Source organism: Haemaphysalis longicornis, unplaced genomic scaffold (assembly GCF_048455015.1).
Source record: "Haemaphysalis longicornis isolate Haplotype H1 unplaced genomic scaffold, Haemaphysalis longicornis Haplotype H1 scaffold_4, whole genome shotgun sequence".
NCBI classification, from domain to species: Eukaryota; Metazoa; Arthropoda; class Arachnida; order Ixodida; family Ixodidae; genus Haemaphysalis; species Haemaphysalis longicornis.
The window spans coordinates 50,214,193-50,235,665 of record NW_027526361.1 but is presented as its reverse complement, the minus strand read 5'-3'; the positions used below and the strand labels follow the sequence as shown (position 1 = coordinate 50,235,665).

At 45.9% G+C, this 21,473-nt stretch overlaps 1 protein-coding gene across 1 annotated transcript in view; it reads left to right on the top strand.

Annotated features, from left to right (window-relative positions):
• Positions 1-8,485, top strand: part of LOC144179744 (uncharacterized) — a 140,782-nt gene extending 132,297 nt beyond the window's left edge. The window contains exon 3 of the mRNA XM_077708186.1: positions 8,358-8,485. Within this exon, the coding sequence (XP_077564312.1) occupies positions 8,358-8,485 (128 nt within the window). The remainder of the gene's footprint in view (positions 1-8,357) is intronic.
• The last annotated feature ends 12,988 nt before the right edge of the window (positions 8,486-21,473 follow it).

Below are 21,473 nucleotides of genomic sequence, written 5' to 3'. Positions count from 1 at the left end.
CCTGGAACTAGTTCCTTTTTGGAGGAACGGAGGAACGCCACCGTTCCATTAAGGGTCGGTAGAACTGTAACGGTAACTCGTTACGTTTTTGAAGGAACGGCAGGAACGGCGTTCCAGCCGTTACATCGCTAGGATTTGGCTGTTTTTGATGCCAAGGCTCGAGTACAAAAATCCACAAAGCGCTATTGCGTTTCTCTTCTTATAAGATGGTCAATTTGCCCGCCCTTCAGCCGTACGTGCTTCCTCGAAGGTCAAAGGTAGAAGAATAACCACGCAGCAGGCCGCAGCTTGTGTTTGCTTTCATGCTGGTTGCTTGCGCGGCTTTCGCCGGGTGAATAGCGTAGCCGCGAGAATGCTTTTCACCCTTCATCGTTTGTCTGGGGCGGCCATAATGCGCGTCTGGCCGACAGAATTGTTCCCTGGCGGGGAAAGAATAGAGAGTTTTAGCAGTCCCTCCGTTCGGTCGTATGCGTTGTTACTGGGTTGACCGGGACCCGGCTGGGCACTTGGGCATTCGTCGCGGTAGGGAGATTAGTTTCGCGGGCCTGCCTTCGCCATGTCCGTGCCTCCGCACCCTTCCTACTCGCCCTTCCGCGCGCTCAGGAGCAGACCGGTCCCGGCAACCCGGTAACAACGTAGCCAACGAAACGGACGGACTGCTAAACGGGATCCGGACATTTCGGTGTCGGACATTTCGGTCCAGCACGTTTCAGTGTGGACATTTCTGTGCACGGACATTTTGGGGCACGACGTCTTGGCCCAGACATTTTGAGTGAGGGGATGTCCCAGGCATTCTTTGAACATTTTAGCTTTAATTTTGTAATTTCCTGACTTGATATGATTTTACGTTCGAGACTTGTACTTGCGCCGCCGTTCGTGGAAACGAACGCTAAACCCTGGCGGAGCATTTTCACGTGAAACCCAATTTCTGTAGCAGATGGTAAAAATTAACGTTGTTAATTTGGATACATTCAACCATTTTTCTGTTATTTTAACATTCATGTGAACAACCCTAATACTTTAAGTGTTACCAAAGCGCTTTCCTTTCACTTCACCCAACGGTGCAAGACGCTGCTGCTTTTAGTTTATTCCTCCCCCCCCCCCCCCCAGGAAAACTTCCGCAAAAAAGCAACAGAAAAACGAGGTCGATTAGGCGCGTGTGCATTTCGTTTCAATTAATCTCTCAATCAATATCGCCTTCGTGGCATTCGGTGTCAGTTCTGCTTAAAACTAACAAACCAACCATCGCACTTACGGTGGCGTTACTTAGGGGAGGGGAAAGCTGAGCCCCGCCGGCAATCATCCCCCTAAGTAGAGAGAGAGGGGTGTCACTTGTGCTTCACCGTTGCATCGACTGGACTTCGAAAACTTGAAGGCGACTGTTGCCGCTCTCGTCACACTAGCCTATTCATTTTTTTTTTGCTCCTTATAATGGGAGGAAGCGATGTATACCTGGGGTGTCCATGATATGCGCGACCTGATGAGTTAATTCACAAGGGGGCGATTGAAGGTGCAGAAAGAGCGATTCCTGGAGTTGGGGCGCCATCGGTATGACCGGGACGCGCGGAAGGGCGTTGCCAGCAAACGATAGTGGCCATTGTGTTCTCAGCGGCTTTTGGGGTGGCTTTTTGTGTCACATTATAGAGGTTTCGTGCGCCCATGGTGAATGTAAAGCTTTTTCTCTGTTTTAAACGCGAATTGTGCTATGTAATTGTTCTGAATGTATCACCCAATTCCTGCAAAAGCCTCCACTAAGAGGCTAGCAGTATGTTCTAAATAAAAAAATAAAAAATTATTGCGGTGACACTTCGGAGACCATGAACTCCACCACGCCAGTAGGATTTTTAGGGGAAACCGAAAATAATATGGCTGAAAAAGAAATCTGGTCGAGATTCGAGCGTACCGGTGGGAGGGGGGGGGGGGGGCGCTAGAACAAAGAATTAGAATGTGGTAAATGTAGGCTTGTAAACATTAAACGAATGTTGGTTGTCCCGTACACGATGGCTGGATTTTGTATGCACAACCGGTACGTGCTTAATCAGCATTTAGGAGATTAGAACCTGCGGCTGTTTTCCAAAAGGCCCGTTTTTCCTCCCCGACAATATCCTAGACCAGTGTTCGCGAATTCATTTTACCAAGGCAGCCCAGCCTACGTAATACTCTTCATAATGTTTTCTTCATTCTGATGGGCTAGCTAATGTTTGTTACTTTTGGATATTGAGTGTGTGCATGTAATTAATATAATTTGAGGGTGTGATTTAGAAAAATACAAAAGAGGAGGTAGACCATCGTAAACACGGGTAATTGTTTTAGGTAAAAAAGAGCGAATATAAATTAACAACCTCTCATAAATGAAAAAAAAAAACGTGTGCTAAAGAATTCAATCGGCTGCATAACAGGTGTCCCCAGGAAGATGTATTAAATAAAAATATACAAATGTAGAATTTCTAAAAATACCTGGGAAAGATCGAACATGGCATGAATCAAAAAAATAAATTCACTGCTCCAGATTGTTGTTCATAACCCATGTTAAGCGGAAATAAAAATATAACGGCTGTCGCAAACAGGCAAGCACCGGATAATTTGGTGGCCAAAATTTGGACACCGAAATTTCCGCACCGAAATATCCTGCACCGAAATGTCCCCGAGCCGTCTGGAGTTTGTCCGGTGCTCCCTGAAAAAATTCGCCTAGGAGCGTTTCTTTTGATTATCTTTATCTCCGGTGGTGTTAATATACCTATAATATACGTAGTTCGATGTGAGTTTTAAATGTCTCACTTAATTTCGACCCAGGATTATCCGACACTATATTTTAATTTAAAAACCTAATTGTAACGTTAATGTAACGACACGTTCCAATTGTCGAAGTGGAACTGGAACGCGTTCCTTTCGCAATAAAGGAACTTGTAACGGGAACTCGTTTCAAAATTGGCAAGGAACGAGGAACGAGCTTTCGTTCCTATTTTGGAGGAACGTGTACAACACTGGACAATTTTTAATGCAACCCGCCATCGCATCATTAACTCCTTTCTCATGTAAGCCACCATGGTCGTGACTTGGGGACAATTTCGTGCAGCGGTAACAAGCTATCACTCGAGCTACCTGCGCCGGCCTGGGCCACTTCGCGGCCGTGGCCGCCGCCTGCACGGCGACCGTGCGGCTAGCTCGGTGGGCTTTTCGTGCCTCCGGCGCGTTTTCGCATCCAATGGTAATAAACAGTAATAGAAACAGAGTGCCTCGAATCGCTGTATAACTTTGGTCGCGGCCAGCTGCCCGATGAGCTGACGAAATCACGGCGCCTCCGCCGCCAACGATCGGGTCGTTCGTTCTCGAGTGCAGAAGCTCCGCCCTCCGGCCCTCTGATTGAAGCGGCGAGCCGGGCGAGCCGGCGAAAAACGCCGGCAGTGCGGAAGCGGCAAGCACAAACTCGTGACGTGTTTGCATGTTGTTTATTTACACAATAACCTCGGGATGTCGATTGCGCGTGGTCCTCTGCTGGCTGCTCGGTTGCGTTTCGCACACTTTAAAATTGATTTTAAATATGTTCTAGGCTGTATTCGCAGCTGATATTTTGCAGATGATGTACATGTGTTCCCACCAATCTATCTCCGAAGTTATCTCGCCTTCAAAATTTTGTGTCAGTGCCCCTTTAAAGGAGTACTCACACCAATTTTCGGCGTTAATATTATTGTACAGTTCGCTTCCTTTGCTCAACAGAATACACGGCTGAAATATGAGCGGCCTGCGACGCGAACAACATACTTTAATTGGATCTCATTTATCGCGCCGACGGAACAGCACGCAGAGCGGCACTCAGCAAATGGACATAAGCGTGACATCATCCCGTGGTAGCCAAAAGAAGTGACGCGGACACCGCTCGTCAAAAAATCGTGGCGTCACTTCACACGCGCGGCCTCGCGAGCGGGAACTGGGCGCTGGCGCATTCACAAACGGGCACATAGCCAGAGCTACAGGCATACCCGCTGCCCAGAAAGGCACTGTTGGCAAAAAAAAGTTCCACACACTCGAAAGGAAGCGATAATATAGCCAAGAATCGCAATAGAAGTTGCCATCAGGACTTTTATTGAAAGCGGTCATCAAATTTCCGCCGCAGTGGTAGGCCTATTGGCGGTGAGCGCGACCACGGGCGGCGCTGCGGAGCGCGCCTCCGTGACGTCGGCTTAGGGATTCTCGCATTTGTCATCTGCTTCACTCGGGCTCGCTCTCTATGCTGTTTCTTTGCGCGCGGTTGAGATTTTGTGCTTGTCCGCAGCAGATCTCGCGAAGGCGGAACTTTTTTTTCTTAACAAGAGACTTAAAATAGCGTAAACTAGCTCAAGGCGTGATTTTAAAGGCGCGTTAAAGGCGCGTTAAACCTCGTAAGCAATAAAATCAATTTCCAGAAACCAAAAAAATAAGGAAAATAAGAACAATAGCGAAAATGGCGAACCATGTAACGCAATGCATTTCCACAAAAATGCAGATCTGACGAAAGTAACATCTTTAAAGGTTTCAATAACGTAATTGAAGATAATTGGTTGGACGGAATTTTGAATAACCAGAAAATAAAAAACAGAAAGAAAATATAAAAAATGGTGAGCCCTATAACGCCCTTCATTTTCACAAAAATGCAGTTTGGCAGAAGTAACACCTTTAATCGTTATAACAGCGTAAATAAAGGTAATTGTTAAAACCAATTTAGAAAAAACAAAACGTAGAACAATAGAAAAAGAAATAGCGAAAATGGCGAACCATGTAACGCCCTGCATTTCGACGAAAACGCAGATTTGGAGGAAGTAATACCTTAATCGTTATGATAGCGTAACTAGAGATACTTGGTCGGACAGAATTTGGAAAAAGCACAAAAGAAAAGAAATACTTAAAAATAGTGAGATTAGCAAAAAAATGCAGCTGCGACTGAAGTAACCGTTTAATCGTTAGAATAGCGTAAATGGAGAAAATTTGTCGGACAGAATTTTGACAAAACCAAGAAATAGGAAAAGTAGCAAAAATAGATAAAACGTCGAACCGAGTAACACCCTTCATTTCCACAAAAATGAAGATTTGACGGAAGTAACACCTTTAATCGTTATAACAGCGTAAATAAAGGTAATTGGTCAGCCATAATTTAGAAAACAGTGACAATAATAAAAATACAAAAACACATAGCGAAAATGGTGATCGGTGTAACGCCCGGCATTTCCACAAAAATGTAGGTTTGGCGGAAGTAACACCTTTGATCGTTGTAATAGCGTAAATGAAGATAATTGGTCGGACATAATTTCGAAAAACCAAAAAATACGAAAAATAGAAAAAAATTGCGAAAGTTTGCCAGCATTTGCCGCCAGGAAATCCTAGTGCAAGCGACAAGCCCGCTGAGACAACGAGGAATGTTTCATACCCTGCGTAGCGGGGTATGCTAGTGGTTTACTAGGCGGTACGAAGAACGTTGAATGTTTCAGTTTCCCTGGTAAAGAGGCCACCAACATGAAGAGGGGAGAACGTAATACAAGCAGGAACTACATCTTCCTTGGGCGCCAGCGTTGTATTGTTTAGGAACCCCGGAAACCCCCCTCCCCCCCTCTTTGTGAGTCGCTTTTGGGGCCCTTAGGGTGCGATACGCGGAGGCCAGCATTACCTCGTGTCAGATAAAGCTCAGAGGCGGACCGTTCAAGAATACAGCAGCAGAAGCTCCCGGAAAACCATGAGAAGAGGCAAAAAAACTTATGGCTCTAATCCACGCTGTGAGGGTAGTTGGACTGCGAAGCTGTAAACGACACCCACAACGATTATCCATGCGTCGTCACTTGAACTCTCATACGGGACTATACAAAGAGTGAACCCAGAGACAAGTGAATTGTACTTAACCAACGACACTCACGACTGCTTTATGTTCTTCTTCTTCTTCTTCTTCTTCTGGCGTCTCTATTTGCCGTGGTCTACCAAGGTAGCCTGGAATGAACTGAAGGAGGTGGTAGGTCGGTCTCCCCTTTTATATATGAAAGTGCGGTGACGTCACTACGTGATTTCTATGCTGTTGGGAACTTTTGCACTCGGAATAGCTTACGCAACCGTAATCTTTACCGGTATGGCCAGTAATCCAGCGTAGGTACGTGCTGATGCCAGTGAGTATGTGGACGCCATAATAATGATGGTAGTTTTCTGCTAACATCGGCCATAAAATGTGCTTGTGGGTAGAGGTATCCTGCTTCGCAGTTACAAAGCTTCGCTTTAAAAGACCGCCCAGTCGATGTGATAAGATGGCTCAGATAGAAAGTTTCCTGCACTCTAAGCAATTCCGTAGAAAATTCCTATACATTTTTTTCTAATAGTGAAGTGCAGGTTTCATTATTTGAAAAAAAAAACAGGAAAAAAAGATCCCGGGCCATCTCCACTAACGTGAAACGTGGAGACGGGCAAAGCATGCAGTGTATAAGTGAATTCAAATACTGTAAGTCTCTCTTTTGCCACACGGCGAGCGCTGATTGGGCGCCGTAGAAGTGCCGGTGGAAGGAGCAATCGCGCGCTCTTTGAGGCGGTGGTGCCCTCTCTTGCGTTGAACCAGATTTAAGCAATTAAATGGGAGATAGACTGGCCGTAAGTTGTCTTCGGGTCACACGCCGCAGTATGCAGGAAATATGCTTTACAGGAGAAAACCTGGCTTCTGAAATCAAGTTCGAGACAGAATTTTACAAATTTGTATTATTATTGTAATTAAATCATGATTATTCCCGTATTTAAGCGATATTTTAAATCTTGTTAGGTTAAATCTTGTAGGTTGATTTCCAAATAACCTGCTGCGTGTATAGACGCGTGCTGGTTTTATACCAGGCTTCTAACCAGTATGCCGGCTTATTGAGCAAAACGAGTAACCTGTATGGCAAACATACAGTAAGACTATGTTTGTTCAGATGTGGAGGGATATTTCGGTACATTTGCCACAGCCATATCATCCGAATATTCAGATAGGCGTTATAGTAAAACTGCACTCAAGAGGGGGAGGACAAGGAGGAGGAGAAAACTTTAACAGTAAAATCGATCTGGTGAGTGGGCAGGCTCTTCAGTCCAAGACGAGAGAGTAAGATTCATTCTTCAGTTCACCGAACGTCATCCCGAGTAGGCCAGGATTTGTTCTTTGCGACTGAAGGGGTCGGAAAACAATAAAGAGCTGTCTGGACATATTCATTGGTTTCGAATTGTGTTATACTGAAAATTGGCATGTATACTATCTATTGCGTTAGTTAGCAAGTATATCAAGTTTTCAACACCGTAATCATGTCATAACTTTTCGGGTTGAGATTGAGTTCGTTACGATATCGATGGTTCGATAGAAATTAGGTGCACAAAAGCCGCCTTCGAGTACTGTGGACAACGTTATCTGCGCCGTAGCACATATCTTATTGCATTGAATATTCACATGAACTTTGTGAGCCTTGCAAACATCCCCAAACCTCCTAGGACGTTTAGGACGGTGCAGAAAAATGAATGCGTTGGGCACAGGAAAAAAAAAAACGTTCATCTAACAACAACGAAAGAAAGAGAAAACACCTGTTTATTTCCTACCGTGCGACCCGCTGCTTGATGCGTAGCATTAGACTGTTGAGTCTTCATAAGAGCATCTCAGAAATACTTAAGGGAGGCCTACGCATTTTGAATACTTATCGAGGAGCTCTGAGCGCTGAAACTCGCAAATACGCTAGATAGGACCAGGGCGAGTTACACACGATTGTCTGAGCGATGCTCTCTGAAAGTCGTTCTCTCTCTCCTCGTGTGTTGTAAAATTGTGTGGGACAAAGCTTGAAATTATTCAGAGCCGTCAGAATCTGATTGAAAACACGCTTTTTAAAGCACCAAAGCATCAAAGCGGGCGATTTCTAGCAAAGGCACTGCTGCCAGTCAGAACCGGACGACCGCGGCGCGGGTGTAGCAGCGGGGCGAATGTAGCAGACGACCGCGGAGCGGGTCCCTAAGCTGACGTCAGATCTAGGGGGCGCCACTCAAACATCTCACCGCCAATAGCACCTTCATGCAGCTCAGCCGTTCAGCTCAGGCGGCGGCGTGGTCGAAACCATGGAGGAACGAAACAAAGCCCCCACCGGCCTCCACATTGTTTTGACGTCCGCACAAAGCGGCGAGGTCATTCCGGGATTCTGTCATATGCGCCTTTCAGGCTGAAAGCGCGGGAAATTGAAACGAACGATTTTCAGGCCTTTCAATAGAATTAATTATCTCACGCTGCAGTATCTAAAGTGCTGTGTCCGGTTCGCCAGACTATTAAGCATCGATAAGAGCAATAAAAATGGATCATAAAATTTTAGTGTCAGTACTCCTTTAATCCCCATCCAATACACGAGCAGTGGGCGGGCCATCTGACCTGTCCGACCTTACATCCCAGAGTCGCCAGGTGGGGAGCACCGGAGCGGCCAGTGAAGCTCTGGGCTACCTCGACTACGAGGCCCCTCACCGGGCGGGCGCCCCAACATAGCGTTTGCTCTACTTCAAATAAATGTTTGTACTCTCTCTCTGTCTTCCATACATTCACATTTCGCTTCCTTTGGCTCAATTTCTATATCTATCAAAACAAACAAACAAACAAACAAACAAACAAACAAACAAACAAACAAACAAACAAACAAACAAACAAACAAACAAACAAACAAATAAATAAATAAATAAATAAATAAATAAATAAATAAATAAATAAATAAATAAATAAATAAATAAATAAATAAATAAATAAATAAATAAATAAATAAATAAATAAATAAATAAATAAATAAATAAATAAATTTAAACTCTCCCGTGTTCCCTGTTATGTATGGGGAGGTGTAGGGTGAGGAAAGCCGAGGTTATCTAACCTGCTTCTATGATACTGACCGTAATTAGGAAGTACACTTTACCTGATTACAGTAGAAACTTAAAAATCTTCAGAAATTCAGATAATTGTCTACCTATGCGTAGCTTTCTAACGCCGCTTGTCTGACGCCTGTGCTACACGGCAACTTTGAATTGACAGTTGAACGTTCAACCTCAACTGCGTCCTATTTAGGTACAATGAGACAATTGATTCGACAGACAATTGATTCGAAAGCCTTCGAAAGGATACTGAAACGGCTGTTTAGCACGGCTAGCAATTGAGTTCTACAGCCAGATTTGGCTAGGAGTAGCCAAACACGTGAGGTTATGCTGTGCAAGGCTTATTGCAGGGTCGCACCATTTTCGCGATATTTTTTTCTTGTTTTCGTCGTTCCTTTTCAGGCCATTTGTTTTGGTCGTCGTTTTTGTGGGAGCTATGGAAGCTGCATAGTTTTGATTTCATCAGTTATTTTTCTACATTTTTAATGTCTTTTTGTGTTTATATGTCCCTCAAAATTCAATTCGACCAGTCATTTCCATTTACGCCATCACAAGGAATACGCGTGCTCCGTCCGCCAATCATGCGAGGAGGAAAAGACAACACGAGTGCTGCCTCGTTAGCACTCGTGTTCTGGCCCCTTTCCATCTTTGTTTTGTCAAGCTGGCGGTGCTCCACAGCTGCGTATGCGCCTCGCCACAGTGCTTCCGGCAAACTGCAGATAGCTCGCAGCTTCTTACCGTGAAGCATATTGAAATTACATGTAATTTGTGCACGCGCGAAGGCAGTGCGATACGGCGAACTGCGTAGGACGCACTGTAGAATATATCGAGGCCTGGTTTTTGCGCCAGCAGGTAATGATGAACCTGGCGTGGTAGAAGTTGACTTGATTTGATTGATTGGGGGGTTTAACGCGCCGACGCAACGCAGGCGATGAGGCGCGCCGTAGTGGAGGGCTCCGGATTAATTTTGACCACCGGGGGATCTTTATCGTGCGCCGAAATCTCGTACACACGGGCGTTTTTGCTTTTCGCCTCCATCAGAAAAGCGGCCGCCGCGGCCGGGAATCGAACCCGCGACCTCGTGCTCAGCAGCGCAACGCCTTAGCCACTGAGCCACCGCGGCGGGTAGGAGTTGACTTCTCCTGCCAAGCTTGCATGCTGCGCAGTACCGTAAAGAGGCCCTTATTTTTTCCCGCTGCATTCCTTCTGGGGCGTCAACCATGTAACTATGACGGGTAGCAATGCGGTCATAGCTGGAACGATGGTTGACGTGGTTGTGTGATACGGAAGTTTTAGTGTGAAAGCTGAGGCTAACGGCGGTTCAGCGGTGCAAACCTCTTTATGTTGCCGGCTGCTTGATAGACTAGGGTCTCATTTGCGTACCTCGCTCGTTGAAGTTGGGCTTCCGGTTTGATCCGATAGGCGAGAATCGTAAGCTTTGATTGCGCGTACGAAATAAGAGAGGGCAGTTCAGTTATGGGTATAAAAAGCTTTCAGCCGTAATAAAGTACAAGCATTTGGGCAATATGTTGCCGACTGTAGATTGGAGTTATTGACGTTTATGCTTTTTAACGCGCTGGTAACATCTCTTATCGCACAGGCGAGTGCAATGTCTCTAAGCGAAGCCGAGGTATTTACAGCATGGCACGAGAGATTAAAATAAATTTTGTGACCTTAGTTTATAGTGAAAAAAAAACTTTTTCTGTGCTTACGTAGAGCTAGAGCAGCGTCATCCCTCGAAGTAACTTCGCGGCACGAATGCTACATGGCATTCATCTTGGCTGAATTTTGCGGCCCTTCTTGTGCTCGCGACGATGAGCTCAGTGAAAAAGTATTTAATAAGATCAACACGAAAATATAATCAGCCTAACCATTCCTAAGTGGCCTCAGGGATGGGAGCTATATAACAAGTCCTAATATACTGCTAATATTGTAGAAATGGAATGAAGGAATCATGCAAGAAGGAGTCAGTTTAGAAATTGAGGACAGAAAGAGGAAATACAAATATTCTCAGCCGACGCACAGGTACGCGGCAAGTTAAGTAGTCCGCGGAGCAGTCAACTTAAATCTTAGCCAAATTGCTTCGGATCCTTGCGCTATAGTTTGGGCTCTTTGTTACATGGTAATGAACATTCACTCTGCTATATATGGTAAGGTATACCGAAAGACATGTGGCGATGTATGTACCGTGAGACCACGCGTCGATATCTAATGCTCCTAGACCGGGTGAAGAGACCGGTCAGTGACTGTGTAGAGTACATATTTAATGTAAATTTGGGTTCAATATTCCAGCCCCATAAATTATCCCCTCGGCACGTGTGAAGTTTTTCTTTGAACGTTCGCTGGTCTTCAAGAACATGGAAGTGCGCAGATTCTAACTTATAAGCCGGAAGCTTCGATATTTGTATAGGCAAACTTGGTTGTCAGTATTAAGGCATGAAAAATTTAATACGCCCAGAGAATTAGGAATAGCTTGAGCTTGTAGGCGCGCGCCGACATTGTCTGGGCAGTAGATTACACTGGGGATGACCGGTTGACCATGAACATGAAATGTCAGGGCAAAGGAAAACCTGCGTTTCAGCGATGAGGTATTTCGCTGCAGTACCGCACCCTTCTATTATTCCCCTAGAAAGGTCTTTGCAAGGCCGACAAGGGGCTAGGGCGAGCTTCGAAATTACAGGCTCTGTCTTCGCATTACGAATGCAAGACCTCTTCGCAACGTTCTGCAAATGTAAGGCCGGGTCCAGACTGCTGCTGCAACTGTCGTCAAAACTTCAAAGATTGACGTCATTTCACGTTCTAGCTAACCGAACTGCGTGATAAGCTGTTTTTTTTACGTCCATAGATCACGATATAGCTTTTGTGTCAGTAGTCTGAAAATATAGCCTTATGCTCTGTTCGGACTGCCGCCGCAAAAGCCATATCGTGATCTATGGACGTAAAAAAAAACAGCTTATCACGCAGTTCGTTTAGCTGGAACGTGAAATGACGTCAATCTGTAAAGTTTTGACGACAGTTGCGGCAGCAGTCTGAACCCGGTCTAACATAATCGCAAGCAACCTTAACCGATCTTGGGAAACTGTAGCGCACAGGATTCGTTTTCTGGCTTTATAAATACTGCCCATGCGTATACATATGCTTGCAATGGGCGAGCTGTTTGCTTGTGGGCGTGATGTGAGCAGTGATAGTTTGGAGCGATGCCGCAAAGATACAACCAAATTAGTGCAGCGATTCTTTTAAGCGCAACTGCCGGCCTCCGACGCGGAACAAGCGCACAAGACGCTATTATCCACGTTCGCGCAACCACACAGATAAATGTCGCCATGACACGACGTCATCATTGGTAGCCTGTTCATCATTTACGGCTGTCATCATTACTCAAGATAAAAGCTCACCGCGGAGATAGTTGGGTGCAAAAGTACTCTTTGCAAACAAAGAACTATGCACAGTAGGATATTTTATGCATGGTGGTAACGAACCGCCCAATGTAGTCGACGACTTTATTTCTAGAATGTCATGCTCGCTAAGTGCGAGTAGTGTAACCTTGTGTTGAAGCGGAGCGGGTAATGTGGAGACGATAACGGAGAAGAACAAGTTGCTGCTTTTTGAGTAAAGGTGATGCGGACACTCCCAATCGCTTAGCTGATTCACAATTCTTACCCTGTGGGTGTTAAGGTACTGTATATTTGTAACGGCTCAGTATAACAACAGATGTCAGAAGATGATCCCTCATAAATATTGCACAGAAGGCAGACAATTCAGTCACCTAGCAGAACAATGAATAAACGGGATATTTCGCATATGGCAAGGATTGATGTGATACACAAACACTACCTAAATACCTTACGAAACGCTCGATAATTCTTGTCCAGCTAATAGATAATAAACTTGGCACTCAACACAATACGAAATATAGGAATAAATGATGTATAAACTCTGGTAGTCAATGGTAGCTGTTCTGAAATACTCTGAATACCACCTGGAAACTCTGCAGTCGTAAGTCCTTCAACAAAGGCTACAAGCCGGAAAGCTTCCCTTGCAAAACAAAACTGTGCGGCATTGGCTATGTTATCGGTATCGCTCTGATCATTCAGTTGAACCCTTCCCCCCCCCCCCCCCCCCCTTCCGTCTATGAGGGTCATCCTTACAGATACGGGCGGGCGTCACCGATTTCCGCGATTTAAGTTCATGTAAAATATCCCCCTGGAGGAGAAACCGACTTATCCCTTAATAATTGCAACCATTTTAGCTGAAGAAAGTACTGTCTTCCTTCAGTGCTGGGCCATTCATTAAATTCGTTCTGCCTTAAACACCTGCTCACTCTACGCACCAAAGAATAGTAGTGTGTGTCTGGTCCATTTTTCTTCAAGTGTGTGATGTCTCCTTTATTGCGTTCCAGTTGGCTTATAACTCACTTCGAAGCGTCAATCAATTCATGTTTACAGTGAGAATGTTCTCGGACGTAGAAAATGAAGTGACAGGTGACTGAGTGATAAAATGTTACACAGAATGCTGCTAGTCCAAGCTTTAGCTTTTAGCTGCTAGCTTTTAACGTGTTAGCGTCGCTCGCCCAAGGAAGACAAAATCCTATTAGCTGCGGTTATTGTACAAAATTTATAAGCTGACAGAGTTTCTCGTCGACGAAGTCAGGCATTTGATTTGAATAATTGTCGAAAGAGAATATACCATGTTCATTTAAGGGCATGATTGCTGCTTCAAAACAAATACAATACAAGTTCAGTGTCTTCAATAATTCCTTCAAGCACTTCATACAAACGCTCCCAGCGGAATAATTAATTACCGTGTGCGCCGCGATCATATTTTTCTTTAGTGGGGTAGTGACAAGTTCCGGGATGAATAATTACTGCACCTGATGTTTTAATTATTAACTCGAATCTGAAACTGCAACCTAAGTAGATTGGACGAAGTTTTTTGTTAGATTGATCTGCAATGCTTTCAAATATCTTTCAGATTTGTTGGCATCACCGATTGTCCGAAAAATTCCCCAAGGTCAAGTATTAAATGCATTGCGAAACATCGCATTTACTTTCATATATTGTCCGACACCTAGGATGAAATTACAAGGAGAAGGTACACAAGGCTGCCTTGATAAACGGCGCTCTTGCTGGTGGCCCAAGAGTTATTGTCCATTCTCCTTCGGGATTCTCTTTTTTTTTTTTTTTTTTCTCGTGCGGGAAAAAACGAAGCGAAGTAAAGTGGCTTCTTCTGCAAGATTGGTTTTTGATTCAGAAGTTGGTTTTCTTCAAAGTACACTTTCGTTCAGAAGGAAACACGTTTACTTCAGGCGCGAACAGTGATACATCGACCTCGTCTTTTTTTGAAACGGTATCTTCTTCCAAACAAAAAGACAAGGAGGGACAGAGGGAGGGAGGGAGGCAATATTTACTACTGTCCGGCTATAAATGTCCTCTGGTCGGACTTTGACCCGCTGCGGTGGCTCAGTGGCTAAGGCGTTGTGCTGATCAGCACGAGGAAGCGGGTTTGATACCCGGCCGCGGCGGCCGCTTTTCTGGTGAAGGCGAAAAGCAAAAACGCCCGTGTGTTTGAGACTTCGGCGCACGTTAAAGATCTCCAAGCAGTCAAAATTAATCTGGAACCCTCCACTATGGCGTATCTCATCGCCTGCGTTGCGTCGGAGCGTTAAAACCCTACAACTAATCAATGGTAGGAGTTTGTAGCGCACTTCTTTGTTGTTAGCATGGGAAACTTTTTCAGTGCGTGGAACCAGCCGCACAAAGCACATTGTTCGGTTTTATCTACCGTACCCGTTTTCTCACTTCCATTTATTTCACAACCGCATATTGCAACCCTTTTATTCACACAGGGCTTGGTATAGTGCCAGGGGGTGCTCCAAGCTACCATTACAGTTTTAATGCGAAGCAGTATATCACTAACCCCTCCCTCCTCCCGTTTCCATTCCGGTGAAGCCGATTCACTCGGCGCCTCTCCGGTGCACCTCCTGCCCACCGCCGACCCGTATTTCACAACTTTTATTCCCCTCGCACCACCGATGCGTCTTTCACAAGTTTCCCAGTCGGCTGATAATTGCGCTAGCACCGTTATCAGCAACGCCACTTTTAACTCGCATTGGGACGGACGCGTTTCGTTCGCTCAGAGAAATAATCGCGGCGATTGAAGGAGCATCGACGCGCACAGTAGCGCGAATGAACGCAAAAGCAACACAAAGCCGCTACCCCAGAACATGCAGCGCGATTTACTTGATTTCAAATACGATTTCCTCGATCGCCATTTCGGCGCCAGTTTCGCGGTGCGCAATACACTCTGGTTCGGTAACGACGTCATCAAAATCGGAAACGCTAAAGATTCGGATGGAAAAAAAGGCGGCGCTTCGGATTCTGGTCAAACGATTCCCGCAAAATAATTCCGCCGTTGAATAGTTCATGTTGTGCGGAACCTGCGAGCCATGCAGCGGCTACGAGTCGTTCGCTCCCTGGAGGGGATAATTATCCCTGGAACAGGGATAATTCGTTGAACAAGGCCACGAACGCCGAAGGACAAATCAACGTCGCCGCGGAGAATCACGAAACGACGAAGAACGGGAAGCTGAGGCAAAGTGCCGAAGGTTGAGCCGTGAAGGCGCCGCAAAACAACGCAACACCCACAACGCTGCGAGAGTGCGCCGCTGCCACGCCGCCAGGCAGGACAACGCATTCAAAGGTGCGCATCCAAAATTAAAAGGCGATTTTTTCAATCGCCATTTCGGCGTCTGCTTCGAATTGTGCGATAGACTCAGGTTCGACGACGTCCCGAAAATCGGAAATATTAAAGATTCGGACGGATAGGGGGCGCGTTTCCTGTGCTGGCCGAAAACTTTCCGCAAAGGGCTTCCAACATTAAGGAATTCATGGTGTGCGGAATGTGCAAGGAGTCCCTACTAAAATGTCATGGCCAAGTACGCGACCACCTTCGGCTACGTATACCCACCGCGCTCACCTGAACCTGTCTTCCACTTCGAAGCACACGCACATGACCGGTTCCCTGTTTTGCGTGCATGGGTTGGGAGTTGAAGGGGGAGTGAGGGGGAGCGCACGCGCAGCTACAAGTTTCATGCGTGCTGGCGGGAGGTTCAAACGAGGGTATCAAACGACCCAATGCGACCTGTACGGTGTCCTCAGTGGTCGAGTGGATTGGGTTGGTGCGTTACACAAACGTAAGATACCGTAAGATACACAAACGTAAGATACACAAACGTTACATAAAACGTAAGCATACAGCTCCATGTTTTTTTTTCCATAGAATAAAGCTCGGGTCCCTTCCAGTTGCATTCAGCTAATTGGCTTGGAAGTATGCTCAATAGCAAATTACAAACAAATGTGTTTTGTTGCATGCACTGCGTGAACTGCGTCCAGTTTTGCAGGTCATCATTCTTCACAGTGGAAGGGCACTAATTCTTTTTCCTTACCCTTTACAGTGCCTTTAACCTGGCAAATTATACAGTTTTTGTAAAAGCGTTATCTCTATGCGTGCCTTGTAGCTAACACCTGGACCACGGAGTTTCAATGGTTTCGCTATCTCCGCCGTCCTTATCTCTCAGTAAAGCGTTTTTGTTGTGCAAATGCGAAGCGCTCGCGCTGGCCTGATTCGGATCTCGACCCCAGGGCTCCCAGAGCCGTAAATCACCTCGAAGCGGATCGACCCGCCCGGAAATGAGCCTTCGCTTAGCCACGCTGTTCTACGCCGCCTTATCTTAAATGGGTGCATGTGCGGTTTGCTGTAACGTTTGCTATTAGCGCTGCTTAGTGGGAGAGCGCATTAACCTATGCTTCGGACCACTCTCTCGCTCCGACGACTCCACCGATATACCTTGATAAGAGTAATGCGGGCAGTTAATGTCAGAGGGCAAGTTTACGTCGACAACTGTTTGGCAAGTTATAAGCTTTTTGTGTATGGTACAGCCACGTTTTTAGTATTGCGGTCTTTTACCGATGTGTTGTGGCTTCTGTTTAAGCCAAGTACGCCTTCGTCGTGACTGCAAACTCGAAGGCGTACTTAACTGCTTGTTTTACTCCTCACCTAGAAGCAACGTCCGTATAAATGCACTATGGGAGACTGCCCCACTGGAACCGTTCAGATTATCTTCCAAAAAATCAGTCCGGTGAACACCAGAGGCGGCGTGCTGGATTTCTGGCACGCAATTTCACCGGTAGGAGTTAAAAGAACGAGCTCAAGCCTTGGAACGGAAACAATCTAAATAAAATTCGTTTTGGCAGAACGTAAAGTTGTATCAAATAGATTGAAGACGTGCACGTTTGTCTTATAATAAACACGAACAAAACGAAGAGAAAGTATGTTATCGCTTACAAGGCATCGCAGCTTGTTATCCGAAAAGTAAGTATCCCCATATTTATCTCTGGCTCCTTTCCATCGGTTGACAAAACGGCAGAGTCGTTGTGGACGTAATATCTTTTTTCCCAGCTTCACTCTCCGAAGGAAACGCTTGCGCCCTTATCAGAGCAAGGTTTTCAGTGGAGTTCACTTCTTCAAAGAGTCTTGGTATAACGTGTTGCACATCTATTATAGGCGCGTAACCTCGGGTGCGTTTTCCGAATTATTTTGAGGCCCCTCACTTTGATCATGATCATTTTTGAGCTTGCCGAGACATCCTCTTTTTCGATGTGGTTTTTTCAGACCCCTTTGTTTGGTTTTTATGCCGGTTCTCTCGAACAGCCAATGCGAGGACCAACGCTCACCACGCCATGCCACGAGATCTTTTTGCACGCGGGGCGCTTCCTCGGCGGGGCCCGCGTGCAGCACTCCGTCGCTGACGTCACTCTCCGGTAGCTCCGCCCTTCGCGACAAACAGATCCGGCCTGTTTGTGCCTCCTCCGCTTACGCATAACAATTTCAAATCGTAGTTTTTCGCACCAAAACGAGACAGATGCTAGAATTTTAGCAGTAGTGGAGGGCTACAATTTCATTTACGCCACCTTATGACAATAACGGGAGCCTAAATTTAGGCAAACTGGCGTTTTTGTTATCCGCATTCTTAAAGAAAAAATCCATCATGGTTGCCTTGATCCCACTTAAAATTTAACACTTGGTGACCATGACCGGAATTTCTGCTACGGGAGAGACCGACTGATGTGTCCAACACGAGCTTGGCACGCTGCACTGACCCAAGTCGCCACGCCAATTGGGCTCAAAGACTTCGCGTTTTTGCAGTCTCAAATTTCTGTATAGGTTCCTCCAGAAGTTTTAAAGTGCCGGAGTTACGTCACATCTCTGAGGCGCGCCGTAGAAGGTGAATTAAATCACGTAAGTATTTTAATGGGTGCTAAAGTGTAATGCGGCGGAATAGCTTTATTCTACCCAGTCTCAAAGGCCGGGAATATACCCGGTGATATGGTGCTGTTAAAAAGTGTACCGCTTCATCTTTAAGCCATCGCGGCAGATTTTCGTCGCCTGTTTGAGCTTGCGCACCACGTGTGTCAACCGCGGCAAAATTTGGGCTTGAACTCAGGAACGGAGCGTTTCCGTTGTCGGTACACGTGGCTCGACGACGAGTACCGTCCTGTTTTTGCCACAAGGAGAGACATACACGGTGTTAACATGACACGATTGTGCCACTATCTTTTAAAATGTCATATCGCAGCACGTAGTGGGAGCTGTTGTAACAAAAGAGAGAGAAAGAAAAAAGTGGCACGAAATACTTTTCAGTTTGGTTCCTTGCCCGGACATAACCAGCTTCACTCAGGAATGACGCGTGTGGAGCCTATATGTATGCCCTACTGCCTCACCAGATAACGGCAAACCTTAACATAGCAGCTGGAACAAAACAGTGTTTGTGCCTAGGTAGGTGAACTGGAACTTATTCGAGAAACCTTATCCTAATATTTTTTTTATTATTTTGCGCCATACCAACGCAGCTGCGATTTTCTTTGGTGCTTTGGAAAGAAGCGAAAAAGTATACCCGCACACGTGCAATCTTCATTTCACTATTGCGATAATAGAAAACGAAAAACAAAAACTGTCCCCTTTGCGATGAGGATTCCGCAGTTCATCCCACCGGATGACAAGTAACTTGCTGACGTCACGGGATTAGGAAGACTAGTTCTCCAGACAGCTGTTCACTACCCCCCCCCCCCCCCTTCCCGAAACCCCCGTGGCAAACTGCACCGCGGTTTTTCCCGGGATTGTGCCCTACAACCGGTGGACCACAGGGTAAAGGGAATACCGAGAGACAGGTCTAGAAGAAGGAGGAGGCCAATAACCCTGACGATAGAAGAAATACGGGAATTCCGGGGAAAAGAATAGAATCGAACAGTGCTTGACAGGAGTGGTTGGAGGTAAATGGGAGAGGCCTTCGACCTACCGTAAACTTCAGTAGGATGTTGTTGTTGTTGTTGTGTTTTATGATGATGATGATGACTACGACTCAACATCTCGTGTTAGTGAGGACATCCCAAGGTTGGTGAGCGGCTGCTCATCCCTGTGGAGACGATAACGTTGCACGTTAAAGTTAACGTTGCTTTATATCGTAGATCACACTTTATGAAAAAGCTCAGAACTGAAGTTGCGAAATGATGCCGTCTGAAATAAAGAAAAGAATAGAACGAGCGAAACGCTTTATCCCCAACAGTTACTACAATTGCTTCTGGCGTCAGAACGGAAGACGTCGTTTTTTTAACGACGTGGACGACACCACAAACATGTGCGCGGGAAACAGGACGCCATGAGAAAGACAGAGCAATGCAAATCATGGCAGATAACTTTTTGCATAAAGTATGAGCCCATAAAGCGGTTGAAGACGACTTTATTCACCGCTGGGGTTCCAAGCACCGCATTGATTGTGAAGCAAAAAAAAAAAAAATACCTTGACACATACGGTAAAAAAGGACCCATTTGTCTGTAACGTCAACGCTGAAGCAAGCACAGAACAGAGCAGTTGAGTGCGTACATAAAGTGAAACTGGCCTGATATGCAGCAAGGAAGGAGTGCAAAGACAAAAGTGTGAAGGCGAAGGGAACGAACATAACTTTGTTCAGCGTGGTGGCGCCCAGGAGCGGAAGGAGTAAGATGATTGTCGTGGAAACCAATGCTGCTTTCCCGAAATAGGACGGCCGCGCCGTCGTGAGATTGAGCGACAGGACGCAGGGACCTTCCGGCTCCTCCATCGCCACACAAACATTCTCCGCATGGAGGTAACGGCTGGTACCGCGCGCGTGTTGGTCGGGCCTGGATATCGTCCAGAATCGGCGTTCCAACTACGCTGCCGACAAAAATCAATTTAGGAGCGACGCGTCGCTGTCACAAGTGGGTCAGACATGCCTTTGGAACACGGCTCTCGCTGACATACGGAGATTGTCTTTGCGCTGTGTTCGACGGGGATTAAAAAATTCCAAAACAAAGTCCACTCAACTTCATCCACTATCGTGTAAGTAAGCGCAAAATGAACAAGGACGAACGAAGTGAACGGGCCACTGCACTATCTTTCCCGTCATTGTTTTTATCGCATCGCTTTGTAAAAGGGGGCAGCAGTTCATAGTTCGAAGTTTCTGTGGATTGACATGACAACCTTACCTTCCAGGCTACTTTACACGCATGCACCATCCGCGGTGACTTATGGCTGAGGCAATGTATTGCTTAGCTCACAGATGGGAGATTGATTCCGCCTCCGGCGGGTGTTTTTTAGATTTAGGCGATAAACAAAAACGCCTGTTTCTTCAGATTTGACGCAAAGAGCCCCTGAAAGGGTGAACGGCGGCAAGATCTGAGAATGACATCCCTTGCAGCTATTTTAAGGGCTATAAGTAGGGGCCGCTAAGTCGCTGCACGGGTTTAGTCAAAAAGGTTCTCCGGTTACGACCAACGGAGAAGTTTTTGCGACTCGGTAGAGGTTCATAGTGATAACCCGCAGTAACGGTGTTGTAGCGTTTACGTAATCACAAAGGGGAAACGCCTCTGTGTCTTTACGCTTCCGCATCCTAAGCTCAACGCAAATGAGTGAGAGAGCTCGCGCTTTTCGTGTGAGTGCCGGAAAATGTAGTATCCAAACTACGCTTGCGCAGAAAATTGACGAAGCTGTATGCGCTCTGGCAGTCATGTAAGCCTGGCCTATACGAAAGACGTTGAGAAAAATAACAAGTAACAGAAAATAACATAAACACATAAAATGTAATAAAACCATATATTTACGCGTGCAATTTTAAAATTACCCTTGGAACGCTCATTTGAACTTCTTCCAATGTCTGAAATGCATTTAAAACATGTTTAATAAGCGCGTCCAGTCCCTAGATGAGGAGACCAATGATGTACTCCAACCGGATATTGCTACTCTACGCACATCTAATAACGAAGCTCGCTTAAAAGATTATTTCTTTCTTTCTCCATGCTCTTCAAAGGCTGGGCATTGAAGAGCCTGGTTGAGTGACGTCACGCAAGCAATATGGCCCGTATTGACCCGCTTCGTTTCAATTGGAGCAATGAACGCATTCGATAGCCCCTTTGAATAAAATCGCCCCATGAGAAAATGAGAAGCTACGAGATTATCTCCATGGAGCGGGTAAGCCATAGAGTGCTGCTCTCTTTCTGGCGCTGAGGGAAGTATTCAGTCTGCTTCCAAACACCAAAGGAAG